The following is a 13,089-nucleotide window of genomic DNA, read 5'->3' as shown; positions in this document are numbered from 1 at the left end:
CTGGCTTGAAACCCACAGGGGTCTGCCTATTCCTGCTGCCTGAATGCTTGGTTAAAGTTGTGAGTCATTACGCCCAGCCATTTCTTTTTCTTTTGTCCTTTCTTTTATCCTTTCTTTCTCTCTCTCTCCCCCTCCCTCTCCCTCCCTTCCTCCTTCCTTCCCCCCTCTTTCTCTCTCTTTTCTTTCTTTCTTTCTTTCTTTCTTTCTTTCTCTCTTTCTTTCTTTTCCTTTTTCCCTCCTCCCTCCCCTCCTTCCCTCACTTCCATCTCCTCTCTATTCCTCCTTTCCTTTCTTGACAGGATCTCTCTATGTAATCCTGGCTGCTCTGGAACTTGCCACCAGGCTGGCCCTGAACTCATAAGAGATCTGCCTCTGCTTCCTGAGTACTGGGATTAATGGCATGTGCTACCCAGTTTGGCTTTCTTTCTTTTTTAAAAGTAACTCTCTTTTTAAAAATTTCTGTTTTGTGTGTATATGTATGCAAACATATATGCAGGTGCCCAGAGAGACCAAGAGAGCATTAGGTTTTTTGGAGTTGGAGGGTATAAGTTGCCCAATGCGGGTCCTGGGGAGTGAACATCAGTCATCTGAAAGAACAGCAAGTACTCATAACTGCTAAGCCATCTTTTCAGCCCCATTTTCTGGCCAAATTTTGCTTTTCTCTTTGAGATGAGATAAAATACCTCTATTTTCTTTTTTTAAAAAACAAGAGTTTTATTTACTTATTTGCATATTCTGAGTGTTCAGGAGTCCATTGCCTTCCACCTTTTGGGTCCTGGAGATTTAAGTGCCTTCTTGCTGTCCCCTCATTTCTTTAGTTTCTGCAAAACATCTTTGACTCCTTCAGCTGTAGTTTGGTGACATTTGATCTCTCAGTATGGGATTCAGGTACAGTCTGCCCAGAACCAGAAAACTAGATTTGTGTTTAGGGATTCTGGGTTTGGAGTACCCAAGACTACCCTAGGTTTGATAGGTAGTGGTCACTCAGCATGTGTGATTTATTACAGAGAAAGGACAGGAAGTGAAATTAGCAAATGAAAAGCAGTCACACATTTGCAGGTTCCCTCCCAGGGTGGGTTTCTGTTTTACAGCAAGAGGCTGTGACAACATATATGATTTGCTGTCTATCTGGGAAGCCCATTGGAAACCCACACCCAGGGATTTTATTTGGGGCTTGTCACACAGGCACACTTTGTGTGGCACATATTAAAGTTCCTGGGTCTTGGGAAAGCAGGGTTCGGGATTGCTGGGTAGAGAGAGTTAGAAAGATCTGATGCTGAGGGGCCAGCCTTGTCAGCAGGCTTTGCTAAAGAGGGCCATCTTTTGGCCTGTGGATTGATTCTTTTTGGTAGTAACTATCCACATTATTAGCCTTTCTAGAATAGCATTGACTCTTATGGAATAGCGTTGACTTTTTTTTTTTTGATTTTCGAGACAGGGTTTCCCTGTGTAGCCCTGGCTATCCTGGAACTCACATTCACTCTGTAGACCAGGCTGGCCTCGAACTCAGAAATCTGCCTGCCTCTGCCTCCCAAGTGCTAGGATCAAAGGCTTGCACCACCACTGCCTTGCTTAGTGTTGTTGACTCTTGCTTGCTCGCTGGTTAATCAATCCATCCTGGTGCTGGGAATCGATCCAGGATTTCGTCTGTCCTAGGCAAGTGCTTCACAAGTGTATCAGACTGGGCTTCACTCTCGTCTCTTTAGGTATTCATTTAATTTGCTCTATAAAGTAGATGTTAGCATACTTTTTCCCAGAGCTGCTGATTTTTCAGTTTGGATTGATTGGCTCTACAGAAATCAGGTTCTGTATGTAGACCACGCCAGCCTTGAACTCACAGAGATCAGCCTGCCTCTGCCTCCTGAGTGCTGGGATTGAAGCCATGTGCCACCACTGTCCTGCCAAGCTTTGTGTTTCTTTGCAGACCCATCCTGTTGATCCTGTGCTCTGAACCACAGCAGAAATTGGGAAATTAGTTTAAATCCAGCTTTTCTCCTTCTCTGATTTATACCTTCTCTGATTTATAGAGCCCCAATATTTTACTTTCTGTCCAGTATTTTGGGGCTGGAAAGGTGCCCAGCAGTTAAGAGTACTTGTCCTTACAGAGGACATGAGTTCAGTTCTTATCACCCATGTCAGGAGCTCATAATTTCAATTTCAGGGGATCCAGTGCCTCTGGCCTCTATGGTACCCCTACTCTTCCATGCACACATGTGCAAGACCCCCAAGGAAGGGTAGTAATAAAAATAAATCTCGCCAGGCGGTGGTGTTTCCGAGTTCGAGGTCTCGAACTCGGAAATCCGCCTGCCTCTGCCTCCCAAGTGCTGGGATTAAAAGCATGCGCCACCACCGCCCGGCTTAAATCTCAAAATTTTTAAATTGCATTTGTTTATTTCATGTGTATTAGTGAGGGCATGTGCATACCACAACACATATGTAAATATATCAGAGGACAACTTCTGGGGTCCACTTTCTCCTTCCACTGTTGGGTCTTGGGGATTGAACTCAAGTGGTTTGCTGAGCTACCCTGCAGACTCTAAAAAATAAATCTTAGAAAAAATAATACTCCTGGTAGTAAAATTTCTTTTTAATATTCTGAAGTAGGACCGGGTGGTGGTGGCACTCGCCTTTAATCCCAGCACTTGGGAGGCAGAGGCAGGCGGATTTCTGAGTTCGAGGCCAGCCTGGTCTACAGAGTGAGGTCCAGGACAGCCGAGGCTACACAGAGAAACCCTGTCTCAAAAAAAAAAAAAAAAGAAAAAAAAAAAGAAAAATGATGCATATGAGTGTTTTGCTCATGTGTGCATGCAGTACATGTATGCCTGGTTCCAGTGGAGACCAAGAGAGAGCATCAGGTTTTCTGGTCGTGAGTCACACTGTGGATGCTGGGACTTGAACCTGGATCTTCTGAAAGAGCAGCCAGTGTTTTTAATCACTGACCCATCTCTCCAGCTCAGGAAGCTATTTTTTTTAAATGATTTTTTTTTTTTTTGAGACAGGGTTTCTTTGTGTAGCCTTGGCTGTCCTGGAACTCACTCTGTAGACCAGGCTGGCCTCGAACTCAGAAATCCACCTGGTGGTGGGTGCAGGTGCTTGAATGAATGGTGCGAAGAATAAAGGTGGCCGCAGAGTGACTTATCCTGTGTTTCTGCAGATCTGGAGCAGCAACCACCTGTTTCCCAGCACAGAGGAAGCCACTCTTTTTCTTGGAACACTGGATACTGTGTTTTTGTTCTCCTATGCTGTGGTAGGTGTTAATATCATGAAGTTTGTTTTTGTTCTTTAAATAAGTACCTATTTTTATATGTTAAAATTTATACTATTTTAATGTATAATTTATAAATCTATGTATAAAATTATATTATTTTGTTTTAAAAATAATAAAATATTTTTAATTTAAAAATGTAAATCAAGGATTTTTATTATATTTAATATGTATTAAAATTATATTATTTTACATGTAGTTTATATATAATTATATAAAATTTTAATTAGCTACTAAATTTTATATATAGTTTATTTATAGAATTATATTGTTTTAATTTTTAAGTAACTACTTTAATTTTTTTTAAGATGTATTTATTTATTTTATGTATGTGAGTACATTGTTGCTGTCTTCAGACACACCAGAAGAGGGCATTGGATCCCATTACAGAACCATTGTGAGTTGATGAGAGCCGTTGTAAGAGCATGTGGTTGCTGGGAATTGAACTCAGGACCTCTGGAAGAGTAGTTAGGGCTCGTAATCCCTGAGCTATCTCTCCAGAATTGTCTTTTCTTCCTTTTTTTTATATTGTGGTAGTGAGAACCAAACACAGGGCTTGTACCATGTTTTCCCACTACTGACCTCCCCTACTCCTCATCAGATCTTTTTAAAAAGTTATTTTTTTCTTCTTTTTTTCTTTTGCAATAAGGTCTTTGTAGCCTTGGCTGTCCTAGACCTTGCTGTATATGTATACCAGGCTTGCCTCAAACTCACAGACATTTGAGTTCTGCCTCCCAAGACCTGGGATTAAAGGCACGCTCTACTATGTCTGGTAGATTTTTATTTTATGTATATGGACGTTTTGCTCACATGTATGTCTGTGCACTGCTTGTGTGCCTGGTATCTGTATCAGATCCCTGGAACATGACTAACAGATAGTTTTGAGCCACCATGTCAGTTCTGAGACTCAGACCCTGAAAGAGCAGCCATTGCTCCTAACTGCTGTGCCATCTTTCCAGCCCCAAATTGGTTGTTTCTGTGGATCTGCCTTTCTTCATGTGGCTTCCAGGCATTCTGCTTTCTGGAGCAACATATAACCAGTTGATTTCATATTCTGAAAGAGCTTTTCATTGCTCCCTTATTCACAAATGTCACAAGGCCTCTCATGGCATTTGTAGCCCACTGAGCCTGCTTTAATGCTGTGTGCTGTGCTTGCAGTGTGGAGGGACAAACTCTATTTGTCATCTAAGGGTTCTGTGTCATTAAGACAGTCAGTGTATTACAAATAGTTGGTCCTATGTCAACCTAAGTTTGAAGTCAATACAGTTACTCATTTTATACATTTGTGGCAGAAATGTAAGGTGTGTTGCCTTTAAGGTCTGGACTGATCTCAGTATTCAGTTCCTGCTCGGCACTGGGAAGACAGAGAACATAGGCCACTTATGCCTCTTCATTGGTCATTACTCACCCAGCCTTCCCATCCTCTGCTTTGTGATGCTCTGAAACCCAAGGGGCACAGACAGCCGGAGTGCTGTCCTGTGCCTTACAAGTCACCAGCAGACTGTGCACATGTGCAGCACTTCTTAACCCCAAGTGCAAATACTTCAGGGAATCCTACAGGAAAGCTGAGGACCACTGCTTAATCCAGCTCATAGAGAAAATGGAACATACCTGGGGACTTTTTTTTTTTTTTCCTGTAGAATGTTTGTAGTGTAATGTTACTTGCTGAAGCACTGACAGTCATAGGTAGTTAATGTGGACATGTGAATAAGGGTTGATTGATTTTTTTTTTCCAGTCACTTTTCTAGTTTGCCTCATGTGTAACGTGCGCTCCCAGCTTAGACCATGTCTGTTTTTAGAGCCACCAAATGAAATGCTTTATTTTAGGGCCTCTTCATCAGTGGTATCATAGGGGATCGGCTGAATTTGCGATGGGTTCTGTCTTTCGGCATGTGCTCGTCTGCGTTCGTGGTAAGTTGGAAGATTTTATAATTATTGCAGTTATTACTGGGATGGCCAGATGGCTTAGCTAAAGGAGCCAAGCTCATATGATGACCCGAGTTCAATCCTTTGATCCCACTGTGGATAGAGAGACACTAGGCCTGAAAGTTGCCCCTTCAACTCGACTAGTGTACCCTGCATGTGTCTACACTCACTCATACTTGCATATCACAACGATAAACACATTAACAATAAACAAAATTAGAAAATAAACAGTTACTTCTATTTTGACCAGATGTTCTAGAATTTTAGGTTACCCTTTTCCACCCCCATCTGGAGTGGAGGAGAGAGGCTAGTCTTCATGTCGTCCTCCTGTGTGTCTTTGGCTTAGGCAGATATTTTTATTTTTATTTTTATTTTTTGAGACAGGGTCTCTCTGTATAGCCCTGGCTGTCCTGGAACTCACTCTGTAGACCAGGTTGACTTTGAACTCAGAGATCCTCCTGCCTCTGCCTCTTGAGCGCTGGGATCAAAAGTGAGCGAGCGCCACCACTGACCTGTTTCAGGTGGATCTTGTTGTCCTTCCTTGATTCACATAATCTGAATAAAAACAGCACGGTGCTGGGGCTCTCTGTGGCCTGGTCTCAGACTGCTTGCCAATCATACTTGCTTTGCTGTAGAGTAACTAACTACTTTCTGATGCCCTAACCTGGCCACTGTTTTCTACCCAGTGCTTTTATTCTTCTTGCCTCATATGGCCCTCATGCCATGGCCAGATGACACCCCTAGCTCTGCACCTCTCGAATCAGTGACAGTCCTGACTTCCTCCCCTGCTCTGGGAGGAACTGTTCGTGGCCTCTTCAGTACCCTTGCTTATGCGTCAGTCTGGCTTTCCAGAGTAGCACCAGAGACTCTAGCCTGGGACAGCCTGGGCTTGCTTCTTCCTCCTGTTTTCTGACCCAGATTTTGCAGTGTTTCACCTTCCTCATTTACAATGGGATGTGCAGATCCCTCCTCCCGCTGCTGCAGTGAAGATTGTGTGTGTGTGTGTGTGTGTGTGTGTGTATGTGTCTGTCTGTCTGTCAGTCTGAGGGTCATTTGAACAGTGCCTGACATGTTAGATGCTGTGCAAGGCAGGATTCATATCAGAGTCATCGTCATTGCTTACTGCTAGTTAGTAAGGGGTTCTTATTGATTGAATCAACTTCTGGACTTCAGTTAGGTTTTGATTTATTACAGTTTTTCAGTATCTGACATTTACATTACAGGAAAAAAACTTTTTTCTTAAAGTTTTAGAAATCAAAGCAGTTTATTCATAAGCTGATGACCTGTACTTATTTATATACATGCCTTTTTAATATTTAAAAACCGCAAAGTGAACACATAAACCGTTTAAGTATAGTGTTGTCTCCTCAAACAAGCATGGCTGACTGACTGCCTCTCCCTCTTCTCCCAGCTGCTGGCAACCACTGACCATTTTTTTGTTCTTGTAATTTTGCTTATTCTAGAATTTACAACTGAGATCTGACAGTATTTTACTCACCCATACCAAGACCTCTCAAAATAGGCTTCGACTGTGAATCAAAAGTCCCTTTGAGCAAAATCCTGGAAAATAGTAGGCCCGTGGTAGAAACTGCTGAATAATTCAGCAGATGACAGACAGGATTCACTTATGTGAGTGAATTTAGTAACTGCCATAGCAACAGCTGGGCTCACCTGGGACTGCTCTGATGCCCAGTGCCTAGCTCTGTCCTGACCAGACATGCATGTGTGGGTTCATGTGGTGCTTCAGCCCTCTGGAGATTGCCATTCCCAGAGGGGACGAGGGGACAGATGTAAGAAGACGGAAAATGAAAACTCTTTCTACAGTGGAAGATACAAGTTGAAGGAGGGTGGGGGTGGGGGAAGGATGCGTGCACATGCGTGCATACGTACACCCGAATGTGTGCCTGTGGGTGTACACATACAGAAGCCAATGGGGGACATTGTGAGTTCTGATCTTTCTCTTGCCAGCCTATTCTCTCTAGTCAGGGTTTCTCCCTGGACCGGGTACTTAGCTGGCATCTCTCAAGACTCAACAGTCTTTCTGTTTGCATCCCACACAGCTCTGGGGTTACAAGGGTACACAGGACCACATTCAGGTTCTTACATGGCTGCAGGAATTTGCACTTGTGTCTTCATACTTACCTACTGAGCCTTCTCCCTATCCCATGAATGTTCTTTTTGTGTATCCTGGAAAGCAGTTAGGTGTATTGAAACATCTGTGTGGATGTCACATGTCCCTTTTCTCTTTCCTTCTCTTGAAGGTGTTTGTCTTTGGTACTCTTACGGAATGGCTGCACTTCTACAACAAGTGGTTCTACTGCAGCCTGTGGATTGTGAACGGCCTGCTGCAGTCCACTGGCTGGCCCTGTGTGGTTGCTGTGATGGGCAACTGGTTTGGGAAAGCTGGGTATGCTGTTTCCTTCCTCTGACTGCGTTAATGTCAGGTCACTGAGTCTGGTCACATTCTGCTGACTTGGTGCTTCAGAGCATGCCTCATCATCTCTCCGAGCAGTTTAGGATAGAAGGCCCATGGCAGAGTGTCTTGTGGACTTAAGTGATGGTCTGTAGACACCCAGAGAGGCACATTCTTAAGGCTATATGTCCAGTTCATCCTTCTTCATCTCTTCTCCCTTAGGAACTGTAATAGTCCCACCCATATGCCATCCATTATGGGTGTTCTTTTGAGTGTTGTCTTCTTTGCCATATTTTGAGTGGTTACCTTACCATTATGTTAACAATAAGGAAACTTAGACCAAAATCTGTTCATGAAAGTTGGGGGCATAGCCCAGAGGTTGAGCACTTGTGTCCCTTGTAGAAGATACTGCTTGTACACAGGAAGTAAGTTCCTAAGGACGTGCCTAAGGTCACAAGCAAGGGCTCTAATTCAGATGTTGCCACCTTTGGGGCTTAGACTGAGCATTGCTCTACCCCTCAGCCTCCAGGTTAGACTATATTGGACTTGCCCCATGTGGTGTGGGCTGCAGGATAAAGGAAGGCGCCTGCTGATGGATCTTCCCAGCCAGCCTGAGTCACAGGATGGAGAATAAGCCGAGTGAACTAGACTTGCTCTGTGGCTTATCATTGTTGGTGATGCTTCAGTTTCAGAAGCAATGTTGACTTGAAGCTTAGTCATTTTGCCTGGGTCAGTGTGTATATGTCGTCCGGGGCATGCTTATCTCCCACCTGGCTTCTTTGCACATTTGCTCTTATACGTGGGAAGCAGCGTACGCAGCAGACATTCCCCTTCCATTGTTGTGTTCAGTGTGCACTGGCGGGTGCTTCGCAGCCTCCATCTTCCCCAGTTTCATAACTGGAGCTCCCTTGGCCATGAACAGTTTGTAATGCTGTGGAAGGATAAGTAGTAACATTCAAGAATCCTCTGGTTACATTGCAGCAGGCTAGTGCCTTATGCTTCATTCTGCCGATCTATTACTATGATTGCATTGAAAATGTAAAGGCATTTCTTTTTTTGTTTTGTTTTTTTAAGTGGTGGAATTGGAGATCTCACAGGTCACCATTCATACTAGGCAAGTGCTCTACCACAGAATTTTTATCCCCCAGACCTTTTTTTTTCCTTTACTTTTTCTTTTGAGGCAGCATCTCACTATGCTGGCCTGACTAGTGTAGACCAAGCAGGATTCACACTCAAAGAGATCTACCTGTTCTGCCTCCCAAGTGTGTGCTCCCAACCCAGCTTAAAGTTTCTGGTCTCTCTATGTACCTCCGGCTGTCCTAGAACATGTAGAACAGGTGGCCTCAAACTCACAGAGATCCACTTGCCTCTGCCCCCGAGTGCTAGGATTGCAGGTACCACCCACCATGCCAGGTATGAAAGCTTTGTTGCTTTGAGAGCCACAGAGTGTAATGTTACTCACTGAAGGAAGCTACCTTGGTATGCGGGGGCCTTGGGCTGTGTGATGAGCACTAACACTCAAGTCGTAGCCCATGTTGGAGGTCTTTCAAGAATGTCAGGCTAAAGGAAGTGATGATAAAACTGTGTGTCCATTGCGGGTGTGGAAGAGCCTCTGCGGGACCCTTCCTTCTCCAGGGCACACTATCCAGATTCTCCTCAGTGGGCAGCGAGGTCCTGGTGCTGACTCACCTCCCCCATGATCCCTTGATGGGTTTTAGTGTTTTTACACTATTGGAGCTGTTCGTCTTTCGTTTTTTGTTTTTGTTGAGGCAGGGTCTTGCAATGTAGTGTTGGGTGCCTTGAACTTGCAGTAGTCCCGCCCTAGCCTTTTAAGTGTGGGGATTGGCGGCGTAAGCCACCATACCTGGTTTCTTTTCTTCAGTTCTTTTTCTTTGACCTGCCCTACAATGAACTCAGGCCTCCACTACTGCAGTGCAAGTGCTCTACCTCTGAGCTCAGTGTCCAGCCTCCAAATGAAGATTTAATATCACCACATCTCAGAAGAATCTGGTTTTTCCATTCTGGTGTATTCCGCCTGCCTCTGCCTCCCAAGTGCTGGGGCTAAAGGCGTGCGCCACCACCGCCCAGTGTTGATTTTTTTTGTGATGCACATCTTTACTGTTACAGCCATTTTTTTTTCATTTCGACCTGCGTATAGAATCCTGACACATTGTCTTTGGTTTCCCATGGTTCTCCCTAGCCGAGGAGTTGTCTTTGGTCTCTGGAGTGCCTGTGCGTCAGTGGGCAATATTTTGGGAGCATGCCTGGCTTCGTCGGTTCTACAGTATGGTTATGAGGTGGGTATTTCTTTCTTTTCTTTTTTTTACTTCTGTGGTGTTTTAATTTTATATTTTTAAAAATTGGCCATTTTAGAATATTCCTATGACTACACAAAAGATTTCAATTGAAAATTTCAGTACCACACAACAGAAATTTGAGACTAATACTTGTGCAACTCAAAAACTACTTCCTACAACTAAACATTAGAAAACATCAATCGGGCTGGCGAGATGGCTCAGTGGGGAAGAGCACTGTCTGCTCTTACAAAGGTCCTGAATTCAGATCCTAGCAACCACATGGTGGCTCACAACCACCCGTAATGAGATCTGACGCCCTCTTCTGGTGCATCTGAAGACAGCTATAGTGTATTATGCAGGAGGGAGTGGGCCGGAGCGAGTGGGACCAGAGCAAGCAGAGGTCCTGAGTTCAATTCCCAGCAGCCACATGATGACTCACGGCCATCTGTACAGCTACAGTGTAGTCATACACATAAAATAAATAAATCTTAAGAAAGAAAATATCAATCAATTGAACTGTTAGAGTAGCTTAGCTATATACATTTTTGTTTTTGAAAACAACTATCATCCGAGGTGGGTATTTCTTTCACAGCTTGTGTGTATACTGTGTTCTTGCTAGTTCTCTAACCAAGAGCTAGAATTACAGGCATGTACCACCAGGCCCGGCAAGAAAGCTTTGTGCTTTGGGAGCCACAGTGTGTAATGTTACTGCTAGAAGGAAGCTAGCTTGGTGTGCTGGGGCTCGGGCTATGTGATGAACACCAGTACTTGAGTATTTGATTTATAGCCCAGCATACAAGAAGGGAAACGGTATAGAGCCTTGGGTACTGGGCAAGAGTGGGTGTGTGAGCAGGTCAGCTGCCGATGTCCATTGTGGGTGTGGAAGAGCCTCCGAAGGGACCTTCAACTGAACTTCAACACTGTCAACTAAAGTCCATGCCAATGGAAGCCTTTGGGATGGGGCTTGATCAGTCTGATGTGCATTTGGCCGAGTCTGAATGGGGTGGGGTAGTGGATTCCCAGCTGTTTAAGTAAGCCTGTGCTTGTAGAAAGAGGAATAAAGACAGATCGCTCTCTTTCTGACCTTTGAGCCTTTGGAGAATATCACCTTGAGATGTTGTCAGTTGTTTGTATTGTTCTAACTGCTTTGTATTCCTGAGGCATCAAATGGCCAAGAAAGCCCTTAGGCATCCATCCCAAATATCCCTAAGAGGTGGAGTAGGGCTAGAAGTGCAGGTCTTCTAGGAAACGTCCCTAGAGCCAACAGAGCAAGCAGCCGGCTAGACCTGCTGCATCACAGTGCTGAGTGTCTGGAGAGCTGAGCACTCTTTGTTCCGCCTTCCAATGTTTGTATGTGTGAAGAAAAGGAAGTATGCCAGTTATCCGAAATTCATGGAAGGTACATTTTGAATCTAGTTTTTTTTTTTTTTTTAACCAGTAAATTATTTCTTATAGAAAAGTAAGTAAGTAACTAAGGAAGCAACAGAAAGCCTCTGTTGAGTATTTACTAGCTTGATAAGATTCAGGTTGGTAACCTGCCATGACCTTGAGGTTGTGAGGCAATGACATGGCAGCCATTGGCAATGTTTCAAGTTGTAGCTGCTCTGACCGAGCTATTGCACCTCCAGGAAGCATTGGCATCCGAGGATGTGCTTACACATGCACAAACAAATGTTACCTACAGTTACTTCAACACAGTTTGTAATAGCCAAAGACTGATGTTAAATGTCAGCTGCTGGGGAAGTATTTAAACTCTGCTGCACCTGTTGGAAGATGCCATGTAGCTGTGATGTAGAATCAGAAGCTCAGAACTGAAAGAGATCAAGACACGGGGAAGATCTCACAGACAGCATGCAGGCCACACACTGTGCCTTGAGATGCCATTTGAGGAAAGGAAAAATGAAAGTGGTCGTTTTAGTTTGTAAGATTCCTAACCATGGTCTGTAGAGAACAATAAAATACAGCAGAGTTTACATGTAGGTAATTGAGAGTTGAGTGGGTTGAGGGGAAAGGATTTACTCCACCTTTTAATGCTTATTTTCTTAAGTAGGATGCCCATTCAGAAGCCTAAGTAATTAGGTCGGTTGCTCTTTCAGAGAGTAGGAATTGTGGTCCAGGTAGAGGCCTGTCATCTACCACAATCAGCTTTCCTGTCCCAGGCCTTCTTAAACATCTGTCACACCTAGATTGTACTAATTGGTGCAGGTGTGAATTTCACTCATCCCCATGCTGCTCCTCAGTCTGGCTTCTGGAGTAATGCTTGTCCTTATCAATAAGCTAGCTGTACAGCCTGGCTATCGAGTCCTTCTTCCTGACGCCTGCCATCTTCTGTGGCAGTTTTCCTCCCTGTAGTCCTAGGCAGAAGCCTCCCCTAAGGCTTGTAGAGAATGCCCCATCTCATTCCCAGCCTGCAGCACCTGTGCCTTGAAAGATGATTTTTCCACTGTTCCCTTAACACCACCTTGCTGTGTCAGCTTCGTTTAGCTGGTGCTTCCTTCTGAATCCTGTATGCTTCTTTCTTTTTACTAATTATTTGTGTATGTGAGTACACTATTGCTGTCTTCATGCACACCAGAAGAGGGCATCAGATCCCATCACAGATGGTTGTAAACCACCATGTGGTTGCTGGGAATTGAATGCAGGACCTTTGGAAGAGCAGTCAGTGCTCTCTTAACTGCTGAGCCATCTCTCCAGCCCCGATCCTGCATGTTTCTTACTAGGTTCTTGTTTATTTAGCGGCGTGCCGCCTTTCCACACTATTTTGGGTATTGTTTGATTCCCTCGACTAGATTTAATGTCGTCAAAGGCAGATACTTTTTGTAGGAGTGTGGATAATGGAAAGAATGAGATTTGGGGAGCTAATCCTGATTTTCTAATCCTAACAGTGCCGCTTAGCATCCAGGTGCCCCTTGTGGTCGGCCTCGAGTCTCACCATGTCCTTAGGAAAATGCAATGGGAAGTCACATGTAGGATGCTTGGCACAGTGCCCAGCCTGGAAGCCCAGGGCACTGAAATCCTCCCAGTCTTCCTGTCTCCCCTGTCCCCACTCTCCCCTCGTGTGTCTGTAACGATCGCAGCTGTGATGACCACCTCTGTAAAAGCCACCTCTCTTTCTCCTCCAGTATGCCTTTCTGGTGACCGCATCTGTCCAGTTTGCTGGTGGGATCGTCATCTTCTTCGGACTTCTA

The 13,089-nt window shown here is 44.4% G+C and overlaps 1 protein-coding gene across 1 annotated transcript in view; it reads left to right on the top strand.

Annotated features, from left to right (window-relative positions):
* Positions 1 to 13,089, top strand: part of Slc37a3 (solute carrier family 37 member 3) — a 42,402-nt gene that overhangs the window by 14,084 nt on the left and 15,229 nt on the right. The window contains exons 4-7 of the mRNA XM_031381613.1: positions 3,155 to 3,247; positions 5,093 to 5,176; positions 7,453 to 7,598; positions 9,805 to 9,901. Of these exons, the coding sequence (XP_031237473.1) occupies positions 3,155 to 3,247; positions 5,093 to 5,176; positions 7,453 to 7,598; positions 9,805 to 9,901 (420 nt within the window). The remainder of the gene's footprint in view (positions 1 to 3,154; positions 3,248 to 5,092; positions 5,177 to 7,452; positions 7,599 to 9,804; positions 9,902 to 13,089) is intronic.

This window comes from Mastomys coucha, unplaced genomic scaffold (genome assembly GCF_008632895.1).
Source record: "Mastomys coucha isolate ucsf_1 unplaced genomic scaffold, UCSF_Mcou_1 pScaffold20, whole genome shotgun sequence".
Classification (NCBI taxonomy): domain Eukaryota; kingdom Metazoa; phylum Chordata; class Mammalia; order Rodentia; family Muridae; genus Mastomys; species Mastomys coucha.
Note: the sequence above shows the minus strand (reverse complement) of the source record. Positions and strands in the feature narration are given on the sequence as shown.